This window comes from Lissotriton helveticus, chromosome 12 (genome assembly GCF_964261635.1).
Source record: "Lissotriton helveticus chromosome 12, aLisHel1.1, whole genome shotgun sequence".
NCBI classification, from domain to species: domain Eukaryota; kingdom Metazoa; phylum Chordata; class Amphibia; order Caudata; family Salamandridae; genus Lissotriton; species Lissotriton helveticus.
Window position 1 is genome coordinate 16,796,065 of NC_136073.1, and position 25,605 is coordinate 16,821,669.

Sequence of the window (25,605 nt, forward strand, 5' to 3'; positions counted from 1 at the left end):
ACACCCTGCAGCCCCACAACAGAACATACATCCAACACCAGAATGTCCCAGGATGCAGCAGGATCCAGTGAAACTGGCAGGAACAGGAGCTGGAGTACCTGATTGAGGGAGTCAGCAGGGACCATGATACGCTTTTTGGGAAGCTAGCCAGAAAGGTGCATGAGGCTGACAAAAGGCGCATTTGGCTGCGCATCAGGGCGAAGGTAAACGCCGTAGGAGTGACCCAGCGGTCAATCGATGACCTAAAGAAGAGGTGATATGACCTCAGAGGCCGTGCCAAGGAGCGCATAGCAGAGGCTGGGGGAGCAACGGGCCACGGGAGGAGGAGACCCCACAGTTGCGGCCAACACACCACTCGAGGACCTTGTTGAGGATACCATCAACCCTGCAGCCTGCGTGGGGGTCACTCAGCTGGACACCTCCCGACCCACACAACAATCCCAAGGTAAGAGCCATGCAACTGCGACCCCGTCCCCTAACAATGCTCATGCCCCCAGAGCTAGCCATTTGATAACCCCTGTAATGCAGTCCATGCACATCAGAAACGCCATATTGCATTGTGGGACCTGTAGTGTGACAATAGTTCCCTGATAGCCACACACAGCCAGAACTGTCAAGTGAAACATATCCCTAAAGCCAGTCAGGGAATGCAAGCCTGCATGCATGTTGCAACATCCCATGTGCAAGATTCATATCATTATATCATTAACCATGCACCCATTACATCACAGGTGCTGCAGAAGCAGAGACCACAGACAGCGAGGCACTCCATATTGAGGAGACCCCAGAGGAGACGGAGGGAGAGAGCCATCCTGCCCCACAACCTGGACCGTCACACACACCTGCACCAGTACCACCACCTCCCCATGCGGACAGGGCCACCCCTGCAGCCACAGGAGGAGTGCAACCACCCCAGGCGTCACTCATGGCAGTGGAACAGGCCACACTACTACCCAGTAGGCAGACACGCCGCACAGCCACTGTGCGGTTGCAGTCAAGTGGCCGGTTGAGGCAGCAGCGCAACGTAGCCACACGAGCAGACAGGGGGGCAACATGCCCAAGATCCAGGGCTAGGGATCGAACGTCGGATGCTAGCTGTGCACCGCAAGCAGGCACAGCACATGGCAGCCATGCAGCTGCAGCTGTACAAGACTGCACGCAATGTCAACCAGCTCACCGAAAGTGTGCAGGAGTTAACGGCTGCAGTGAAGGATAACAGCCAACTGATGGTGTCGCAGCAGGACATCACCCGCCGCCGCCACCGCTGACCCGGCTATCAGCATATACCAGGTCGAACCACCTGATCGGGAATGCAACATCCCAACTGTCACGCCGGTCCCTGGCAATGAAAATCCAAATGGTGCAATGCTGCCAGGATGTTGCAAGGGCCCTGGAGCAGGTCACAACCGCAGTCTAAAACCAACAGGTGTGTGGCCATGGCCATGGAAGAGGGGGGGATGCCAGGGAGGGCACATCCAGCCTGTGCAGCCTGTCTGTGCCGGTGGTACCAGAACGGCGCCGCAGTACCAGGCCCAGTGCAGCATCACGGCCGGACACAGGCGACAGGGTGCGTCGGGCAGGAGGCGCCAGTGAATGACTGAACATTAGCAGCAGTGCCATGCTGATGTACCAGCAAAGACAACAATGATGGACAGAATGTGGATCAATGTCACACATTCACCCCAGTCCAAAGATCTGGGCCCAAATCCATCGTTTTTCCACTCCACACCACCCTGGGTTAGACAATGGCGATATGCAAATCAGCGCTGACCCTGTGCCCCATGGGAACAGTCCAGTCCGAACTACAAAAGCCATGTCCTTCCCAGAACGGAAACAAGCATCCGAGGACCGGACCGGTTTCGAGGTAACACCTCGCATCAGCCCGGCTAGCTTGATTCCAGTGGTGTGGAGTGCCTGGGACTCACGTCTGAGCATCCCCAGTACACTTAGAGCGGTACCTGCAAACACAACAATGATGGACAGAATGTGGATCAATGTCACACATTCACCCCAGTCCAAAGATCTGGGCCCAAATCCATCGTTTTTCCACTTTTCCACTTTCTGTCCATCATTGTTGTGTTTGTAATGCTGATGTACCAAGCACGCCTGCTCTGCATTCATGAGGCTGTATGACGCAATACAGTAGTTATGTTGTTTGAACAAACAAAAAAGTTATAGATCTTGTTCAAAAAATTATAAGAATTTATTTTAAACGCAAATCTTACTCATGTCATTATTTCATGTGGCATGCATGAGTGCAGTGTTGTGTGAGGGGTATGGGTGCACTAGAAATAGTTCAGTGGGATGTTGTTGCGGTGTCTGTGTCCTTCAGCAGGATTCTCCCCGCGTGCATGATGCACATGTGCAGGTGGCCAGTTGTCCCACTCCGACTCACTACCAGAGATCTCCACAGGTATCCTCCGCTTGGTAGCAATATTGTGGAGTATGGCACACACGGCCACGATGCGGCAGCAGACCTCAGGCTGGTATTTGAGGGCCCCACCAGTCTTATGTAGGATGCGGAATCGGCTCTTTAACATCCCAAATGTCCGTTGAATGACATTTCTTGTGTGAATGTGCGCAGCATTGTAACGCCGTTCTCGTGGTGTAGCAGGGTTGAGGTATGGGGTGAGGAGATACTCACTGAGGCCGTAGGCGCTGTCACCTGAAGGATAGGAGCAGAGGGTCAGTGCCTGTTATGCGCAGCTACATGGTCTTGACATACTGTATGTGGGCATGTGTACTTACCTAGGAGATGTCCTTCGCCAAAGTCACCCCTGGCCAAACGGGTGTGTATGCCGCTGTGCCTGAAGATGAACGAATCATGCGTGCTCCCCGGGTATCGGGCCACTATGTCGGTGATGATTGTCTTTGCATTGCAGACCATCTGGAGGTTGAGTGAGTGGTAGGACTTGCGGTTCCGGTACATGTATTCTGTCTCAGCGGGTGGGCAGATGTGGATGTGGGTACAGTCAATGCAGCCAATTACATGGGGGAATTACGCGGTGTTATAGAAGTCAAGCTTTGTTTGGTTTAAGTCCTGTTGGGTGGTTGGGAATGATATGTAGTGGTGTATCCGGGTCAGCATGGCATCCACGAAACTCCGTAGGCAGCGTGACAGTGTGCTCTGGGAGATCCCCCCCTGCATATGCAACTATCCCCTGGAAGCTTCCGGAGACCAGGAGGTGCAGGCAGCACAGGACCTGGACATGGGTGGGCACGGCATTGGTCCTCCTTGTTGGGTGCTGCATCAGGGGGTCAAGGTCTCGGATGAGCATCGTTATCATTGCCCCAGTCAGCCTGTATTTGGAGTAGATCTCCTCTTCAGTCTGGCCCAGGAGTGTTATCCGCAGCCGGAAGATGCACTCCTGGATCCTGTGTTGGTTCCGGGCTGCAGCCTGGAGCCGCAGCCGCCTTGCCACGATGTAGAGACCTGGCATTGTGAATGTCTTCATGCTCCTACTGTGTCTCCTTAAGTGTGTTTGTTTCACCCTGCACCTGTTCCTTGTTAGTATATATTTTTTTTTCAATTGAACCTCATGGTTACCACCTGGTTTGACTTCTCCTTAATTTGCAACTCGCATTTAGCGATTTTGTTGTTTTTCGCAATTTGCGATCTTTGATGAATTAATTCGCAGAATAAGTGGAAAATCGCTGTTACAGAATCGCAAAGGGGGTTCCACATTGATTCTACGAATTTATGTTTGCGAATTCGCTATTTGGTTTTTTTTGCTTCATGAATTGCGGGGGCGGAAATTACGATCGCAATAGCTGTTTCGCAGCTATTGCGATCGCAATTTCTGTTGATGAATCTATGCCAATGTCTTGTAAAACGTATGCACAGACCTTAAAGTGGACGGTTTACATATTTGAGTAACTGAACCGCACTTTAGTAATGTAGCACTAGCCACTTTACCCCTTGTAGATGGGTTCTGGGCTTACCACACAAAGTTTTGTTAGTAGCACTACAACATGATAGAATATACAAAATGATCCCTCTAGAAACAGACTGTTTTGAAGTGGCTAGAATTGTATGAACTGGGCTGTAATTGATCAAAATGAGGTTAGATTAACAAATGTCTTGCAGCCTGATTCATGAAGCAAAATTGCGCCCGCAATCGCTGCGAAAATGCAATTGCGGGCGCAATGTCCGTAATCGGCATTCAACATGAAGTCGCAAACACATAATAGCGAATTCGCAATAATTATCACAGAATCCCGGTAGGAGAGCATTAGCGAATCGGAAAATGCGAAAATCCACGGATCCTGCGAAATAAATTGCGATTTCGCTATACAATCGCAATCGGTAATCTTGAAAAACCACAAATAGCGAAAAACCCAAAAATCGTAGTTTGCGCGGCGCAAATTAAGGACAACTCAAAGCAGGTGGTAATCATAAAAGCCATTCAAAAATATTTTTCAAAAAACCGTTGGCCAATCAGTAACAGGTTCAGGCCTGACCAATCACACATAAGGACAATCAGCAGCAGCATTAGGAGTTCCACAATGCCAGGAATGTACATGGTGGTCAGGCGGCGAAGGCTACAGCGAGCAGCACGGAGGAGAGGCCGGATCCAGGACAGGATAGCAGATATATGCTAAATACAGGCTGAATGGGGAAATGATAATCCAGCTGATCCATGACCTTGACCCCCTGATGCAGCACCCAACAAGGCGTACCAATGCGGTGCCTACACATGTGCAGGTATTGTGTAGCCTGCACCTCCTGGCCTCCGGGAGCTTCCAGGGGATAGTAGCGGCTGCTGGGGGGATATCCCAGCCCACCATGTCACGCTGCCTCAAGACTTTTGTTGACGCTATCCTTACCCAGCTACACCGACACATCAAATTTCCCACCAGCCAACAGGATTTGGACTTGACCAAGCTACAATTCTACAATGTAGCTCATTTTCCACATGTACTCGGATGCATAGACTGTACCCACATCGCCATCTGCCCACCAGCTGCCACGGAGTATATGTTCCGCAATCGCAAGTCCTACCACTCCCTCAACATACAGATGGTCTGCAATGCCAAGACATACATCACTGACATTGTGGCCCAGTACCCAGGGAGTACCCATGACTCCTACATATTCCGGCACAGCGGCCTCCACACACGACTGGCCAGGGGAGACTTTGGGGAAGGACACCTACTTGGTAAGTACACTTTGTCGACAATGTCACATTGCTATGAAGTAGCAGCGCAGCACAGGCACTCACCCTCTGCTCCTCTCATTCAGGTGACAGTGGCTACGCCCTCCGTGATTACCTCCTCACCCCATACCTCAATCCTGCTACACCCCAGCAACGGCGCTACAATGTTGCACACATTCGGACAAGGAATTGCATAGAAAGGACATTTGGGCTGCTCAAGAGCAGGTTCCGGATACTGCACAAGACAGGTGGGGCCATGTATTACAGTCCTGCAGTGTGCTGCCGCATTGTGGCTGTCTGCGCAATACTACATAACATTGCAACCAAGCGCCGGATACCTGTCGACATCTCTGGCAGTGAATCTGAAGGGGACGACCGGCCACCTGCACATGCGCGCCATGCACGCGGGGAGAATCCAGCTGAAGGCCACAGACGTCGCAACCACATCACACTGAACAGTTTCTAATGCACCCTCTTCCCTCACCCCACAAATCACAAATGCATGCAAAAAGTAATAATGACACAACGCCAATGTGTGCTGCTAAAATAAATATTATTGTTTCATTCACAATAATGGTACCACTTTAAATGTTGTCATTGCTAACAGTATTTCAGCATACTGCTGTGTGAAAGGACAGGGCAGGCTTATACTCAGCCTGTGCCTGTAAGAGTCATATGAAGTCATGTGCGCCTCCTGCACGTACCACCCAAGCGCCTCTGTGGCTCATCCTCATCCAAGGCACGTGCAGCTGCTGTGGGCCTGGTGCTGCGCCTGAGTGCCCCTACGTGTGAGGCAGAGTGGCTGCTCACACTCGATGTCCCCTCACTGGCATCATCACCCCCAACAGTGGCAGGTAGAGCAGGAGGGTGTAGTGCTATCACGGCACTGGTCAGGTGCTCAAGGACCCTGGCCACATCCTCGCAGCACTGGATGAGCTTCTGCTGCTGCGCAAGGGACCGCCGCGACAACTGTGATGTGGCATTGCCTATGATATAATTGGACCTGGTGTAGGCGGTCAGCCAGGTCAATAGCTGACGGTGGCGGCGGCGTGCTGCGTTGCGCTGCGATGTATTTGCAGCAGTGCTGGCCTCCATGGCTGCAGTCATGCGGGCCATACCCTCCCCCACACCTGCCATGGCTGCAGTCATACTGGCCATTCCCTCCCCCACACCTTCCATGGCTGCCGTCATGCGGTCCATCCGGTCCCCCACTCCGGCAACATTGCACCCAATGTTGTACAGCTGTAGCTGTATGGCACCTTGCTGGCGTGCTTGCAGCTGATGTATACGGAGCATGCGTCTTTCCACACTCACTCTCACCAGCTCCTGTCCATTCCCCCTCCTGCTGATAGGTGCATTGGTCTGCAGACGAGGCCTGCCACGCCTGCTCTGCTGGCCTGACACAGTGAGTGGCCGCTGTGTTGCCGCTGTCGCAGGCCCTGATGTTGAAGCACCAGCTGCTGGTGGTGTCACGGCAGGCGTTGTTGGTGCGGCAGGGGCTGGAGGCACCCTGGTAGTGGACCTGGCTGCGGGAGTAGTTGCTGCGCCAGACGCAGGAGGCACACTGGTGGTGGACCTGGGTGCGGGAGTAGTTGCTGGGCCAGACGCAGGAGGCACACCTGGCTGCGGGAGTAGTTGCTGGGCCAGACGCAGGAGGCACACTGGTGGTGGACCTGGCTGCGGGAGTAGTTGGTGGGCCAGACGCAGGAGGCACACTGGTGGTGGACCTGGCTGCGGGAGTAGTTGCTGCGCCAGACGCAGGAGGCACACTGGTGGTGGACCTGGCTGCGGGAGTAGTTGCTGCGCCAGACGCAGGAGGCACACTGGTGGTGGACCTGGCTGCGGGAGTAGTTGCTGGGGCAGGGGCTGGTGGCTGTGTATGTGGCGGCACCTCCTCCTCATCCTGTGCCTCCTCATCTATTTGCAGCCTCTCGCTGTCGCTGCTGTCTGCACCACCTGTGAGGGCAAGTGGACGTTCATTAGTTGCATGTCTCTGTCACAAGTGCAGTTGCTACATGCATACTGGGTGACATTCCCTGACTGGCTATGGCTTTGCGTACTTTGGAACCTGTCTGGCTGCATTGTGGTACATCTACATTGTGGCCACACTACATGTCCCACAATGCTTCAGGGCATTACCTGATGTGGAACGATGGCATGACTATGGAACAATATGGGAGGCTAATTGGTCATGGACATTCATAGGGGACAGGGTCGCAGTCGCATGCCACTTACCTTGGTTGTCTTGGGTGGGGCGGGATGAGTCCAGATGAGTCACTCCGATGACCGCCTCTATCTCCAGGGTGTTCTCTACTTGGTCCTCCATGGGGGTGTTTGGAGGGACTGTAGGTCCTCCCCCTCCAGTGCCCGATGACTCTCCAAGGCGCTCAGCCACCCTCTCTTTGGCACGACCTTGGAGGTCGTACCAGCGTTTTTTGAGTTCGTCCAGTGACCTATCAGCCACACCCACGGAGTTCACCGTGGACGCTATACCCTGCCAGATCCTAAGTTTTTCCTGTTCTGCCACCCTCCTAGAGTCCTTCCCAAACAGTTTTGAGTGGTTGGCCACCACCCCTTCTATTAAATGCTCCAGCTCCTGCTCGGAGAATTTTAACTTTCTCTTCCGCCCTGTGGTGTTGCTGGGCCCAGGAACTGCATCCTCAGACATTGCTGCACTGTACTTTCTGAGTTGTATCCAAACAGAATTGCAGGAGCTCTCCCAGTTGCTGACTCGAGGTCTGCCTCACTGTGGTGAATGGGGGTGGGCCCTGGCTGCTTCCTGGTTGTGATGTCATCGCTGTGCTCGACATGCGACTTCCCGTTTTCCCGATCTCGCGCTATTTGCTGTCCCGCTATTGACGAACTCGCTATTAGAGAATTCGCAATTCCGACACGGATGTAGCCGGTAATAGCGTATTTTATGCGATTTTCGATAATCGCAACCGGTATTAGCGGCCGCGTGCGATTCGCTTTACTTTCTCTAAATTAATCATGAATACCGTTTTGCGTGTCCTTGATAGCGAGTCGCTATTAATCGCTATTAGGGCCACGCAAAACGTCCCGTTGATGAATCAGGCTGTTAGTCTTATATAGGAAAACGCCAAAACCTTTTTAACACCTAGAGGATGTAAAGCTCACTAAGGTAGAGAAAATGGATTTGTAAAATAAACATAAAACGTTGGAATGGAAAAAGTTGGTTTAGTTTGGAATTCTAACACTACCTTTGCGAGGAAACTGAGACAAGTTCTCAAAACTTTACTTTTGTAGAAAACTAAACAAAATAATGCCCAATCTCAACTACTTGGGGACCAAAGTGATCGCAATAAGGAAATCTGTTTTCAAAAATGTCTTGCAAGGTACCCTTACGAACTAGGTCAAATCGAGGGTACTTTAATTTAAAGAGTACTGTGTCGAGCTCCCATGGAACAGAAGGTCTTAATATCTTCTAGTAAATCTTGTATAACTGGTTGAGTGAGGAAATGAAAGACTTGTGAAAAACATTTTCTACCAGAAGTAAAGGCTGTAAAATGTATCCTTTTCATAAAAAACTGCAGCTCTGCTTTGTCTAAATAGAGACGATATGGGGGTATCAAATTCTCCTGCCATCTGTTGAGATCACGTTGGAGGACCTGTCTTATGGATCATTTGACAGTTGCTCTGCGAGGTAAAAAAAAAACCCGATTGAAGGAACCCTTCATGGGACTCATGATTTTGAGTGAAGGCTTAACGCATAGTAATAAGTGAAAGAGCTTGTGCAGTGAATACGCTTTATTAGCCTTGCTAACCCCTGGATATTGTAATCAGACAGTACTATAAGTAATTACCAGCTACGAGTTGAAACTACGAAAGGTGGAAGCGTCCGATTGTGGTCAGAAAGTGGGAAAAAGGCTAAATTAAAAAAAAACATTGAAGGGGCAGCTTCCATGAGCTTACTGGGCGGTTCAAGCAACTCAATTCATACTGGAGATCTAAGCACCTCAACGCATAATGGAGGTCAAAGCACCTCGAAAGTCTGGGGTGTCCTATGTGACATCTCATAAAGGTCTCCGAAGCGGCACACACATCTTGAGTGCTCAGAGTACAGCAGACGATACTGCCATGGAAGATAAAGGGCCTCAGAGAGAAGAATTACTAGATGAATACATCCTTGACCTGGATCAGTATGATATGGACACTGAAGGGCTCTTCACAGAGGGGGAATGTCGAATATCCGTCATCCTCTAAGGCATGGGTACTCACAAACTTTCTCTCGGGGGCAAAATTTACAGTGTGGTTTGTGTCCGAGGGCCGCACCGGTGGGGGCGGGGTTAGAGCAACAAAAATACTGGTACCATGAGGTTGATCACTGGTCCCTGCAACGGACGCCGTCGTCCACTGAGCCACCAGACCTGGCATATACACATCTCTCTCTCTCTCGTCTTTTTCAGTCTCTCTCTCGGTCTCCCTCTCTCTCCCTCCCTCTGTCTCTCTGTCTCCCTCCCTCTCACTCCCTCTGTCTCACTCACTGTCTCACTCTCTCTCTGTCTCCCTCTGTTTCCCCCTCTCTCTGTTTCCCTCTCCCTCACTCTGTTTACCTCTCCCTCACTCGGTTTACCTCTCTCTTTACTTCCCTCTCCCTCCTTCCCTCTGACTCCCTCCCTCGCTCTCTCCCTCCCTCGCTCTGCCTCCCTCCCACTTGCTCTCCCTCTGTCTGCCTCCCTCGCTCTCCCTCTGTCTCCCTCCCTCGCTCTCCCTTGGCCTCTGTCTCCCTTCCTTGCTCTTCTGCGTTCTCCCGTGCTCTCCCTCTGTCTGCCTCTCCCTCACTCTCCCTCTGTCTCCCTCCCTCGCTCTCCCTCTGTCTCCCTCCCTCGCTCTCCCTCTGTCTGGCTCTCCCTTTCTCCCTCTCCCTCTGTCACCCTCTTCATCTCACCCTGCCTGTGTGTGTGTGCCCTGGCTGAGACAGCTTCTAGGCACACACACACACACAGCCCCACCAAGCACTTCACAGGTCTTTAAAAGACCATTCACATGTTAATGAGGCTTTGTTCACCTCTTAGTCCCCTGCAGCTCCACTCTGACTATGGCGGGAATTGCCCGCCTCCACAGAGCAGCAGAGTCTCTTGAGTCTCGCTGCCGCAGAGGTGTTTGCTGACACACGGGTACGATGTTTGGAGGGTCCGCGGGCCGCCAGGGAAGGCTTGCCGGGCTGCTGTTGGCCCGCGGGCCATACTATGAGTATCCGTGCTCTAAGGGGATAATAATGGGTCCCCTTGGTCAGGAGCTATTTCCTCCCCATAACATCAAGCATCCAAGAAGTACCGAATGCTAGCCTCAAGATCACGTTGGGAGGGGGGCGTGGCTGAACAGCCATGATGGCGGACGGCTCCTACTAGAGCTCCGAGCCCAGCCGGGATTTATCCGGAGAAAACGGAGCTGTGGGCGCCACCTATGAGCAGATACTAGGAGGATTGGAGGGAGAAGCCGGTCTGGGGAGCTGAGACCTGGATACGGGCGAGGAGGGGCGGTGATACGGTCCGATATCAAGGTCGTCGAGAACTGCGGGGAAGGCCCCTGAAACCGGGGAGTAAAGTGACGGAGCGCTCCGGGAGCCGGGGCTGAGACCCAGAGACCCGCTCGGCGGCCGACTCCGGGACTGCGAAAGGCGGACCCTGAGCCCGGTGGATGATTACGGATGCCGCCTGGACCCCCCCGGACATCGCTGGACACGAGAGGAGCTGGAAAGGTACTGTGCGGATGGCGTAGAGCGGTGCGTGGTGAGCCGCGTTCCGGCCTTTAAGACACTGGTGACGACCGGCGGCGCCATTTTGGGGGCGCAGATCCGGAGGACGCCCCGGGGCTCCGGAGGAGCTCCCCTGGTGCGAACGATTTCCTTTCTGCCCCCCTCCTACCCCCTTCCTCCTCCCCCCTCCTCATTTGCTGACCAACCGCAATGGGGGATGGAGGAGTAGACGAGACGGGGACTGCACGACGAGGCCTGGTAGAATCCTCGAGAGCCTCGGACACAGGACCAGCACAACGGTTGCAGCGGGGAGCCGCAACCCATTAACCTCTCAGGGCTGACTTGGCCTGGAGACCGAGGAGGGCTCACGCTACTTTAACGTGGGAGTCTACCCGGTGTGGCCCCGGTGAGAGCGGGAGACTGCTGGCGTGACGGCTTGGACCCCTAAGGAGGTGACCCTGAACTGAGCCAGACACACCTGCCTCTTGGCTCCCTGTCCTCCCACACCCTCCGCACGACATCGCCCGGGAGAACCCTGCGAAGGGACAACGACCTGCCATCCAGGCTGAGACGTCCTCACGGCCAGAGCACACACTCGGGGGGCGAGTACCCCAGGATTGAGACAGTATGGTGCGGAAGGGTCCGAAGCCTGCGGAGGGCCAGGGAGAGCAGGCGGGACCCTGTCCACAGATGGGGAATGGTACGGGCGGCAGAGGAGCAGGACCTGCTGACCAGACGACGCCAGGAAACCATCAACCGGATAAGCTGGACCTCATTCTTCAGGAAATCCGGGACTCACGACACGCAATGGAGCAGCAATTGGGGGCCCTCACAACTAACTTATCTCTCCTGAAGGCCGATCACGGCAAGTTATCAGACAAAGTCAAAGACCAGGGATTAGTACTTGCGGACCTTGCGCCCACTATGGCGGACCACGATTCGTCTATCCGGGAACTGCAGGGCCAGGTCACCGCCCTGATGGAAAGGGTGGAAGACGCGGAAGGGCGTAATCGACGTAATAATGTGAGGGTGATTGGCCTGCCGGAAAAATGTGAGGGATCGCAGGCCGCGGAGCTCATGGAACAGTGGTTCCGAGACTATATAACGACGGACAGACTCTCCCCACACTTCTGCGTGGAAAGAGCACACAGGATTCCGACGAGACTGCCCAAGCCGGGTCGCCCCCCACGCCCTCTCATAGTCCGCATCCTCAATTACTGTGTTACCGTGACAGGGATGTTCTTTTACGGAAAGTCCATGAGAAATCCATCATTCACTTTGAGAATCAAAGGGTATCACTATATCCGGATTACAGTAACACGGTACAGAAACAGCGGCCCTCTTATCTGGAAGTAAAAAAGAAACTGAGAGGCGCACAGCTGAAATACGCATTACTCTTCCCAGCCCATCTGAAAGTTATCCATGGACGGAAATCTCACTTCGAAAGTCCTGCTGACGCTGAAGAATGGCTGGAAGTAATGGGACTAGATGGTAGTCAGGAGGCCTCCCAGGGAGCGGTCACGGGAACACCCGAGGAGAGTTCAAGAAGTCACCGTCATCCATCTTCTGGATCCGCGAAGGAGAGTACCCGACGAAGGCCATCGCGGGAACATCAGATGAAAGAACAACTGATGGCCCTTTCGATCGCCGGTACCTTCAGGGAAGACTCTGCGAAAATAACCATAGATTCGGAAGACAACACGATACACTCAGACTCTGAGAACAGTGTGCTGCTCTTCCCCCACAATCACACCTAGAGCTGCGGACGAACTAATGGACAATTGACTCGGCAGATGGTGACTAGTGCCAGAACCTCCATTGCAGACACTGTACGGTATCCTTTATTGTTGCAATTTGTTACCTATTTATTCTAGAAAGATTATGTATGGGGTGGAGGGATGTCACTGTGGAGTATGTCAACGACCCTTTATCCAGTATATACCACGCCTCCAGAACTAAATTGCAGAAGGTACCTATAGGCAGTGTCCAGGGAGGTTTACCGATAACCCCACAGCTGCCGTTTGGACACTACATTGAACTTCTCCTATGTGTATTATGAACCCCGGCCGGGCCGCCGTTGAGCCGATGGAGCCCGGAGTTGGTAACGACATGGATAGGCGAGTGCTAGGCCCCCCCCCCCCCAATGGCGAATGCACAAGACTTTGGACTTTTATGTTTCGCTTGTTAATGTTGGGCCCAGCTATGTTCTGTTGCTGCGCCGAGTTAGATTTGCTTAAATTAAATGTATTCAGAGGTGTACTCTCCTGGGTTCTGCTCTCCAGTGCTCCTAACCCACGACCACTGACAGACTTAGTTCCACCAATAGATGATTATGGCTGACCAGGCTGAAGTATACAAAGTTCTTACCTGGAATGTGCGAGGGCTGGGGGCAGTACAGAAAAGACACAGAGTCCACTCCTTCCTTCTTAGACAACTGACACAAATTGCTTCTCTGCAGGAATCACACCTCATGGCATCCGAGGCACATAAGTGGAGGAAGAAGTGGAGAGGGACTATATACTCCACGTCATATTCTGCCTTTTCCAGAGGGGCCACTATATGGGTAAGACACGGGACACCTTTTGTAGAAATAGAACGGAAAGTGGATGACATGGGTAGGTACATTCTAATTAAAGGCACCCTGGACGGCAAACTGATTGTCCTGGGCAGCATATACGCCCTGAATTATGACCAAGAATCGTTCCTACAGAAGGTAGGACGGGCACTCTCTGCTTGGGCCGATATACCCTGGGTACTCGGAGGGGACTGGAACACTGTGCTGGATCTAGACATGGATAGGTCACACCCACCCCTACAGGCATCTGGCGCTGCGAAGCGGTCTGGCATTTTTAAAACATGGGCGGAGGGCTGGGGACTGCGTGATGTCTGGCGAATGTTACACCCCACGCACAAAGAATATTCCTTCTACTCCCCAGTACACGACCTACACACGCGCATTGATAGATTCCTATGCTCCCACACACTGGTTACAATGATAGGTGCCCCGGAATATCTAGCAAAAACTTTCTCGGACCACAGGCCCCTAAGGTGCACTATTCCCTGGGGCAGAGTCCCGACTCCCATACCTACATGGAGACTCTACCCACAACACTTAGAAGATGGACCGTTTAGAGCAACCCTCTTGGACGCCCTGACACATTATTGGGATGCTAACTCGGGATCCGCCTTCTCCAACTTGGTGGTTTGGGATGAAGGTGGTAATACATGGAGCTGCGATAGGGAAGTTGGTAGGGGCTAGACAGGAGGTACACCGGAAGTTATGTGAGGTGGAGGCCCGATTAACGGTGCTTGAACGGGAAGCAGTAGAAGACCCAGACAAAAAAAAAGACCCTACAAGAACAACACATATTGCATGCAGAGACGCTGGAATCACTGCGTATCCTAGATCATAAGGCTTATCTGCAGAGGCAGCACACCGAGGCAGATCGCTCTGGGGCGCTGCTAGCCCGCTTGGTTCTTCGGGATAGGCCCGAAACCCCGATCATTACCCAGGTCCATAACCAGGTGGACACCCTGGTGAGTACTCAATCTGGCATTAACCTAGCGTTTCACGATCACCTAAACGCACTGTACGCTCAGACTGAGACGGAAGACCCCACACAAATAACTGATTTCATGGGGGATCTCCCCTTCCCACTCTTACCAGCAGACGTGCAGAAGTCGATTGAGGGGCCTATAACTCAACATGAGATATGTGCAGCGATAAAACACCTAAATAGAAACAAGACACAAGGCATGGACGGGCTCCCAGTAGAGTTCTATTCCACTTTTGCCAACACTCTAGTACCGATCCTAGAAAAGGTGTATAGGATAGCTTTCGAAGAGGGCCATCTGCCACAATTAACAATGCAGGCATTGGTGACCTCATACCTAAACCGGGTTGGGATGTCTTGGAGTTGGCAAACTAAGGCCCCTCTCCATGCTGTCAACTGAGTCTAAAATATTGAGCAAAGGTATTGCCCTGCATATTCAACCTCATATGACTGCACTCATACACCAAGATCAGTGTGGATTCCTTCCTGGGCATAGTACCTCCCTAAACACGAGACGCCTGCATGCACTAATGGCGGCATCACCGACAGAACTAAAACAGGCAGGATGCATTGCGTTAGATCTCAAACAAGTGTTTGATTCACTTTCTTGGCCCTTTATGTTTGAGGCCTTGCGACGCTTTGGCTTCTCGGCTCCTCTACTGCAATGGATCAGGCTGCTGTATACCGATCCCATAGTTCGGGCGAGAACGGGGCGCTATGTATCGGCCGAATACCCAGTCTATCGAGGCACCAGACAGGGATGCCCTCTGTCCCCGATGCTGTTTGTTCTGGCGCTCGAACCACTGGCCATTGCTCTTCGTAAGTGCGCGATCGGACTAGGCATTCCAATGGCAGGGTCCTCCCATATACTCTCTATATATGCGGATGATATGTTATTGTATCTCTGGGACCTGGAGACTGATCATACGCAATTATACGACATCTTCCGTAAGTTTGCAGTGGTGTCGGGCTTGGCGATAAACCCAGAAAAGTCAGTGGGATTCTACTTCTGGGACGCACCCCATCCGCCTTCTATACCCTTTGGCGCCTACATGATCCCAGTAGCTCAGTCCAGTTTTAAATACCTGGGGATCCGTATATACAGAAAAACGGAGGACCAGTTAGACGGCAATCTCTCCAGGGCCATTGCTGGCCTCCGTGGCAGTATCGGCTTTTGGACCTCGCTGCCTCTGTCAGTCATGGGCCGCATTGCAATAGCCAAGATGGTGATGCTACCTCGCTTGCTGTACCACTTCGTGAATCTGCCCATATGTCTCCCGCACCGAATTTTCACTACAATAAACACCTTACTGACCACTCTTATATGGGGGTCGGGTAGACGGATTAGTCTGCGCAAACTACAGCTTGGTACTACACTAGGGGGCCTAGGTGTCCCTGACTTTCAAGGGTATTATTACGCTAGTCAACTCCAATGGTTGTCTTGTTGGCTGGCTGGAAGGAACCTTCACGAGATCGGCTGGACGACGGAACAGTTGGAACGGGGCGACTTACATATTCTATTGCTACCCAAAAGTAAGATACCAGGGTTGTGCCACCCTCTGCTTCGCACTGCCCTTCTCTGTTGGAAGAAGGCGCTAGCTTACATGTCGTCGGCAATACCATATGCAGGTAATATCCCCTTATTGGGCATCCCAACACCGCAGGGAAAACTCACGAAAAATACCCTACGACACTGGACGGAGAGTGGAGTTGAGGAGATAGGCAGTTTCTTTGGAGATGACTCACTGCTTGATCCTCGCACCTTTGTGCAGGTGAATGGGACCTCGGACAGACATTATCTATTGCATGCCACGGTATCTCACTATATCAGGACGACTTGGGCGCCACAACGCAATAAACCACAGCAACATAAGCTAGTGCACCTGATACACTACATGGGGACAGGGGGTCACTTGGTACGCTGGCTGAATACAGGGATTAGAACGCATGCGGCACTGTCCCATACCACATTACGAGAGATTTGGTCGCAGGATACTGGGGAGGAAATTACAGATGCTACTTGGCGGGTGATCCTGGAACACCCAAAAAGGGTCTCCTGAAATGTGAAATTTAAATTCATCCAAACCATGGTATTTCATAGGGCATATCTCACCCCGGAGAGAATTCACCGGATGCTTCCGGACGCCCCCCATCACTGCCCACGATGCAGGGTGGATGAGGTGGGCCTCCTACATATGCTTTGGACATGCCCACAGTTGGGCAACTATTGGAGGGAGGTATGCCAGACAATAGGAGAGATTTCACAGATACGGGTAAGGGAGAGCGCCTTATATTGTTTAGTGGGAGCTCGCCCACGTCCCAAGCCGTTAAAAACCAAACTAAGATTTGTAGATCTTGTCCTCCTCTTGGCGATTAGGACGATTACGATGAGATGGAAATCCCCGAGAGCGCCTAGGGTAGAGACACGGCGGACAGGGGTAGTGAGGTGGTGCCGAACAGAATGCATTGCCCTTAGAAAAGAGGAGGGTGGGAGGCGGAAAATTCCCATGGCAATGGATTGGGAGGTTATGATAATGGAGTTAGACAGATTAGACCAGCCGCTGTCCCAAAGCGAATGACAGCACATTATACACTGAGTGAAGAAGGCTGAGTATAACAGACGCTGAGATGGAACGGAAGTGTTTATGTAGGGTTTTTTATCGATTATTCTGGAATGAGAGTGGTCATCACCGTGGAGCGGAGACTGAACTATTGAGAGAGTATCAACACCTGGGATTGGAGGGTGGGGGAGGGATTGTTGGGGAGGGAAGGGGTGGGTAAGGGATATGTCCCGTCAATAACGGATGACCCCGATACTGTGCATTCATCTGTAAATATACGACCTAGTTAAATTAAAACGGTCCTTTTGTACTGAATGGGAGTAAATTGAAAAATCGTGATGTAGTAAATGCTCAATACTTAACACTGTATGCTTTTGCCCTGAATGTACGATCACAAATAAAGTTTTGGGAAAAAAAAAAAAAGATCACGCTGGGAAATTTAGACGGTGGATAAGAAATCCCCTAGAAAAAAAAGCACAAAACATCTTGAGAGCCGAGTGCTCTAGACCAGTGATCCAAGAGAAAGTTTGCCTAACACCGAACCGGGATCCTGAACTTATCACCTTTTTAGTCAAGCTGGGGAGAGACCCCAGAAAAGGCATGGAAAGAACCCGTAAGTCCTGCCAAGATCGCCTTTATAACATCCTGAGCTCCCTAGCTAGAATAAACAGCTTGGCAGAGGAAGCCCATATTAATGTGACCTCAGTAGATATTAATCTACTTAGGAGCTGACGCCAGAGAGATTTGATCCACCTAGTAAATGGCAATGTAGGGGTGAAGGCCGAACGGCGTAGGGATGTCCTAAGCAATATTCAACCCAAATTTAGAGCCATGGCGGATAAAGAACCCTCTGAAATCCCCAAAGGCCTCCTGTTCAGAGAGGATATGATTAAACAATAGGAACATTTCTGGTTACATTCATGGCCTTGGACAAAGCACAGACAAATATGAGAAGGGTTTTTAATCCTATTGATTTTGGTCGGGCCGGAAGAAAGAGTCTTTCCACCGGCCGAGATCCTCAAAGGCCCAACCTCAGACAAAGAGGTTTCGGTAGAGATTACCAGCCAGGTACTTCACAGTCCTTGTACCCCCAACGAGGAGGAACCACTCATACCAGAAACTTCAGATCCTGAGGACAAGGATCCAATTTTCAGAGTGAGTACAAACACTTCACATATTTATTTTCCCCAGTAAATGTGGAGGAGAGCTCGACTCACGTTCGTTTCCCACCTTTGGAAATGAATTACACAAGACCCTTGGGTCATGGAAACTTCAAAATAGATTTCACAGAGATCCCGGTCCAATCCTCTCTCCCAAGAGTATTGAAACTTACCTTAGAGCAACAAAAGGTGGTAGAAGAGGTGGTCTCTATGATACAAAAAGGTGTAATCGTAGAGGTTCCTTGGGAATGTCACTCATCCTTGTGGAGAAAAAAGAGAAAGGATGGAGACCAGTTATAAATCTCAGGCACCTGAACAGATTTCTAGTCTATAGACATCTCAAGATGGAGGAAATCCATATCTTGAGAGACATTCTACTAGAGAAAGACTGGGTCGTGAAGTTGGACCTGAAGGATGCCTACTTCACCATATCCATGGAGTCTCAAGGTTACCTCCAGTTCACATGGAATCACAGCCTTATTCAGTTTCAGGTACTTCCGTTAGGCCTATCCTCAGATCCTTGGTGTTTCACCAACGTAATGAGTGGGCGATTCCTTTCTGAGAGAGTGGAGGATAAGGTTGTTTACCTAGACAATATCCTCATGATGTCCCATTATCAATCTTAGGTTTTAAAGGATCTGGAATTGGTGGTAAACTTCTAGAGAGTTTGTGTTTCATAATAAACAAGGAGAAGTCTATTCTGGTTCCTTCCAGGGCCCTAGAAGTTGTGGGTTTTACGATAGACACAATTAAGACCCTTCTTCTTTTGCCAGAGAAGAAAATTACCAAGATTCGAAAGGAGATAAGATTTGTGTTGAGACTAGAGACAGCTAGCCAGACTCCTTGGTCTCCTTTCCTCTTCTATTCAAGCCCTATTTCCCGGGCCATTACATTATCGAGCTCTACAGAGGGTGAAAGCGAGCGCTCTAAGCGAAGGATCATTGTATGGGGACAGGGTGATCTTAGATCAAGACGCCAGAATTGAATTGGACTGGTGGTTGGAGAACATGGATACCTGGAATGGCAGGGCAATCTTTGGGAGTTCCCCAGAATATATACTAGAATCCCACAACATAAATTATCTGGAGTTGACAGCAGGTCTCTATGCTCTAATGAGCTTCAAACACTCGCTGCAGGGCAGAATTGTCATGTTAAAAATGGACAATGTGCCTGCAGTGGTAAACATAAATCGGCTAGGGGGTACTAAATTCTCAGTCTTGTCGGATTTGGCCAAAAGAATTTGGATTTTCTGTTTAGAACACAAGAAAAGCTTGAGAGCAGAGTACTTACAGAGTAAAAACAATATCGCAGCAGATTGGAACGCGAGGTTCTTGAAAGACCACAGCAAATGGAAGCTGAACGAGAGCCGCTTCAGACGTCTCTGTCACTTATGGGGTCCTTTGGAGGTGGATCTCTTTGCAAGCAGGTTGACATTTCAACCGAAGTATTTCAGCTGGATACCAGACCCAGGTCCTCCGGCAGAAAATGCATTCCTTCAACCTCAAAAGGGATCCAGAGCGTACACCTTTCCTCCCTTTGCAAGGATACGGAGAATTCTCCAGAAGGTCAGACAGGAGCAATATTCCCTTGTACTAGTAACTGCCTTATGGCCGTCCCAGGCTTGGTTTCCAACGACCTTGGAACTGGCCTGCGATATTCGCTTGCTTCTTCAGGCAGAGGAAGGCCATTTAGGGGATGTAGATTGAAGAGAACACCCTCTGGTTTAGACTGGAATGTTGAACCTTCTTGCCCGGAAAGTGTCAGGAAATCTAGTCATATGTCATGTCTATCAGGAAGGGCTGAGGAACTCCTTGAGGAATCCTGTGCTCCAGGTACCCACTATAGATACAATGGAATATGGAAAACATGGGTACGCTGGTGCTTGGAGAGGGACTTGGATTCTGTGGAAGTTCCTATAATTGAAGTGGCTAACATCTTTGTAGAACAGTTTGATAGGGACCTTAGTTATAGGTCACTTAATTGTTACGGTTCTGCAATCTCCGCAGGACTCGCATTAACAAATGATAGAAGCATTGGGGAAAATGCCATAGTATGTAGAATTCTTAAGAGCATTAGGTTAAGGAGAACCCACTGATCTAGATACGAGACTGTTTGGGACGTTAAAATAGTCCTGGATCTTTTCACAGAACGGCCTAGTAACAGATATTTAGATCGGAAGAAACTTTCTATGTAGCTAGCTTCTCTTCTCGTTTTCATTTCTTGTTGTTGTGTATCGGATGCTAAAGCTTTAGAGGTAAGCAACAGGGTTTAAAATGTCTCTGGAGTGAGATCTGAAATTATTAGAAGGACTAAGACTATGTCAGAAAAATGATTTACCCTAGGTTTGAGTCTTGCAAAAGTTCTGCAAAGAAGAATGCATGAAAGAATATAATTCAAGATTGAGCAAGCATCGTTCTGATGGTGTTGAGCAACCACTCATCTCATTTGTTAAACCTTTCAAGGCTATAACGTCTGCATCAATAGCAAGGTGTGTTAAATGGACTATGAATTTGGCAGGTGTTGACCTTAAGAAGCTTCAAGCACACTCTATAAGAGGAGCTATGGTTAGCCAAACGTTCTGGAAAGGTGGAAGACTAGAGGATATCTTTAGGACTGCTGACTGGTCAAACTCTAATACCTTCGCAAAACAAGATCGAGCACATGTCGGATGCCAAGAGAATCTGGATTTCATTAAAGACACAGAGGTTAACATTATCCCACCCTCCCATCTCTGGAGTTGGTTGAAGGGTTTGGATAATGATATAAATAATAATCAAAAAAGAAAAAGAAAACCAAACAATACAAAACTAAAAAGAGGTTAATATTTTTTTGTTATATTTCAAGATTGTTATATACATAGTATTAGTTTATGTGCTATTTATTTAGAATGGCTTACACCTATAGAGAATGTTCTAATATTCCTCTTCATTTTCAGATAATTTCCAGTAGTTCGTGTCTCCATCACCTGGAAACCTCTATGAACTGAGTGCCTTCTTTCCTTGGTTCTACAACGCAAGTTCTTTGTTGTTTAAGGAGTTTCTTCATTTCCTGTTGTACCATATAGCTTTAGGACTTTTCATAATTCATAATGGAAAATTTTAGACCGTATTTGAAAGAGGCAGATTACACTGTGGGCATGTCTATTAGGGTCTTGCTGTATTCTGTTTTAGAACAATTTTGTTTGTGATGTAATAGTTAAAAGGGGCGGTGTGGAGTTGGCATTAAAGGAATCATGCATAATGTTAACCTCCGTGTCTTTAATGAAATCCAGATTCTCTTGGCATTTATTAAGGGGATTCACTATTTCTTTTATTCCAATAATGAGAAGCACTCACTGAACTGTAGCAGAAAGGATTCTAAAGGCCATAGAAGAGCGAACATCGACAATCCTTATCCGCAAGCACTCAACAGAGAAGCTCCATATAAGACTACTCTGGTCTGCACTGGAAGTCCAGGCCTTTTCGAGATTCATTGGTCTCTTATATTTTGGGAGGGGGAGGGGGAGGAGGAGGTGGAGGCTAGCGTCCCCTGTTTTTTACCTCACCTCTTTCTTAAACGTGCCCTCATTGATCTCTTCTATATGGAGTGATTTGATCGGCACAAGAATACAGTTAAAAAAGAAATACAAAGTTTAGAGAACAAAATATCCATCCACATCTGAAATTAAACAAAGCTAAAAAATAAAAATAAATCAGCAATGTTATTATGTTAAGTCTCAAATTGTACAGACCTTATTGTTTTTGTTGAATATTCCAACACAACTTGTTGGAATATTCTAATATGTCTAGCAAAAATGGAATTAACAGTCAGTATTTCTGAAAGGAAAAAGAAGTTTGAAAGAATCACTATTCTTTTAAAAGCATGCCAAATGTAAACAATCTGGTGTGAAAGAATTCTTAAACAACACATTTTAAGGTATGAAATATATCCGGGGTAGTAAAATTGATCAACAAAATGAGACAATGTTGATGAAACACTTTCAAAATACTGGAATTTCTCACTGAATTGTATTTATGATTTAATGTCTCCTTTGCTGAATTCAGATCACCTTAATATAAACAATCTGTTGCTGTTAAAAGTCGAAGACTAGGTGGTGTGCCCTTCCTGCGTCCCCCCACCAATTTTTTTCAGGGGTAAACAGATTGACCACTGCTTGACAGGTCCTCCTCCCAACATCGGAAAGTTACATCAAACATGATAACATTAAAAATGCCATAAAAATGTTACATACAAGTAGATTCTTCTATAACATACCTTAACTTTGTTGGGGCCATGTCCAACTTGAGGAACTTCTCTCTAGAAGAAAAACAAAAGTTTAATGTTGTATCTTCATTTATATTATGTATTGGAGATTCCCAAAATGTAATGGGTCACTGAAACTGGTTCAATAAAGAAGGTATTTCATTGAAATTGAGCTAATATTTTATACCGTTTGTAGCGCATAATCTGCTGCTAGAGCAGAACGCATCACTTAAAGAAACAGCTTCACTACAGAGGTAGGCAGAAGAGCAGAATACGTGCTGAAAGGGGTGTTTAATCCTCAGGATGCATAAGGAACCAGCCATAACAAAGATACGCTCCCCTGATAGCTTTGCCAGTTTATTGGGGCTCGTCATTTCACAGTACATGAAGCGCACACCGCAACTCCCTGCCTTTGCGACATCTGCTTTGCCGGACACATTTCATACAATATTCATGCCTTCTTCTCCTAGCACTTTTTCAAAATATGTTATATTCTAGTCGATCTGTCTTTGGGTCTTTTTAAACCACTGACACTGCCACACTTTCAACAACCTCAATTTCCAGTTTCTATCCCACCTACTCAATCTCCACAATCCCAACGTCATCATTTTTTGTCTCCTCTGCCATCTTTACCGGTAAATATTTTATAGCCCAGTCTGCACCACTTCACCCTCTCACCAGTGTTTCATTTACACCTACCTAGATCGCAACTAACAACCATATCAACCCTTAAAATTCATCCACCAGGTTCCTAAAAATGAAACACAGTTATAGCTGTAATTTTACTGGAGTGACTAAGAGATGTGCAGGTTGTCAATCTTCCAAGGAATTTCTTTTCAGATTGGTAGCTGTATTCGGGCAGTCACTCAGGTTTACCCTGAGGGCAGCACCAGGGTAGGTACGGGGGGTTTACAACCATTACAACGCAACTTTTACCACGCAGTGCTGTTACAACGCAGGTTTTACTACGCATACCATTACAACGCATTACACTGGGGGGCGCTCTAGGATAGGGAATAAGTTTAATTTACTATCCAACACCTTCCCTACTATCCACGGGGACTGGAGTTGGAATGGTAAATTAAACTATTCACTATCCAGCACCCCCAAGTGTAATGCGTTGTAAAGGTATGCGTAGTAAAACCTGCGTTGTAACGACATGCGTGGTAAAAGCATGCGTTGTAACGTCATACATTCGGTACTTGGTCATGTGGACGCTTGTCATATTCTTCCAGGGGGAGAACATGAACAAAAAAGCTGGAGATAAATAACAGGACAGTAGTAATAGTGGAGTAAAACAATGCCAGGAAAGAGTATATAAACATTAATGAAGAGGTTAAAGTGGAGGTGTGACAAAAACCGATGGGTATTGGAACAAGTGATGCATCACCCTGAGATTAATTTCAAATTTAACAATACAAAAAATTTCTGAATTAAGACTGAAAGTAATGGGTTCGCACGGTCCACAAAACGTCTTACAACAGATGTTTGTAGGAGACACCTAATTAATTTGCCTCTTTTTGGGAGTTATACCACACTTAAAAAATCGAAGATGTTGGCATTTAAACTGGACTTTATCAAGCGGGACAGTGTTAAATACGGCTCTAGCGACAGATTGTAAGTCTTAAGTCAAGTAACACACACAAGAACCCAGGGGCGACAGCAGACACCACATTCATTTTTTCAATTATTATAACGTGTTAACCATAACCCGTAGCTGGGCATATATGCGCTGTAAGTATAGGGAAACAGGCATGAACATGTGTTCGTTCATACTCCTACTGCCTAGTCCTCACTAGTTTAGACTTGAAGCACATCATTCCAATGTTCTACTCCAACAAAAACGAAGACAACCTAACTTTACATATGCAAGTCATAGCACAACCTTCTTTTTCAGAGACACACACCACAAACACATAACCGCAAAACAAAACATATTTGGCATAATGTTATTCCTCCCCATTGCAATTCTGTGAAGAAACTGAGGCTGTATAAGACAACCTACTCCAATTCAACATCCCTGCTCTAATTCAATGTGAGAAATCAGATCCGCCCTGTCGACACTATCATACGCGATATTCTTCAGAACCAAGGTTCTTTCAATATTTCATCACTAGTCAGATTCCAAAAAGTACTTCTTAACATTACCCAAGTAACCTTATCAAGAACACATCATTCTCTTACTTCTTGCTTTACCAACTCTACCTTGCACTGGACATTCCTACACAACTAATACACTGTGCATTACACGCATAAAGTAAAGTAAAGTCCACATTTGTAAAGCGCACAATCACCCGTAAGGGTCTCTAGGCGCTGGGGGGCCGTCGGGAAGATTAAGCGAGCTATTGCCCAGAGTCACATGGTGCTGGGCTGACCTGCCGCCGGAGCCGGGGATCGAACCGTGGTCCCCAGATTCCAGCGTCAGTCACCCTGGCCGCGGCGCCACACCTCTTCCTCTACGCATGAGCTTGAGGCCCATCCTCGTCGCCAGCTCTCAAGGCGACAAAGGAGACATTGATAGTGTTAAGTCATCTTCATTGAGACGCAAAGGGAAAACAGGCACCACATACAACTGTGTGCCAGAATGAACTGCCTACATTTCCCAACTTGAAACTTTAAAAACATTTCACGATTCCCATTCAACAGAAACAAAGGTACCTCAAGTATTTCACACACAGGCCAACAGTCAGCCCATTAGATTCCTAAGAATGCAGCCCCTAACTGCTGGTATAAACCTGCAGCTGCAAGTGCAGGGCACTAAAGGTGGCAGACCTTAAAACTGCCAAAAGCATTGGTGATCCTGACCCTTCTTATGTTTGTCTGAGGCTCGAGCCCATAACACAATACATGTATTTGTAAAGTACATGCATGTTCACCAGGTAGGGCATCTTGGCGCGGAATAACAGATCACCCAACTCAATGGTACTCATTTTTTGCCCTTGGCAGAAGACTGTATGAACAGACTGTCCAGGGATCACGGCTGGGAGATCCCTGCAGGGGACGCGTTATTGCACAGAGTCCTCTAACCCTGCCAGGTGAAGCAGGGGTGGTGACCCGTGCCACTGTGTGGTACCAGGTGCAGACCCAGCCGCCCCTCTGGAAGGTTCAGTAACATGATTAATTATAGGAGCTCAGGGCTCACTGGAGGGAGTCCAGGGCAGGGGTGCAGGCACCAGCTCCACCGAGGGCCCTCTAGCTGCACAGGAGCTCAGA

General features: G+C 48.9%; 1 protein-coding gene across 2 annotated transcripts in view; it reads right to left on the reverse strand.

Annotated features, from left to right (window-relative positions):
• LOC144799087 (spindlin-W-like) overlaps positions 1 to 25,605 on the reverse strand; it is an 85,701-nt gene that overhangs the window by 58,708 nt on the left and 1,388 nt on the right. For both annotated transcript variants that reach the window (XM_078670274.1, XM_078670272.1), the window contains exon 2: positions 22,405 to 22,446. In XM_078670274.1, the coding sequence (XP_078526400.1) occupies positions 22,405 to 22,424 (20 nt within the window). In that variant the 5' untranslated portion in view covers positions 22,425 to 22,446. The remainder of the gene's footprint in view (positions 1 to 22,404; positions 22,447 to 25,605) is intronic.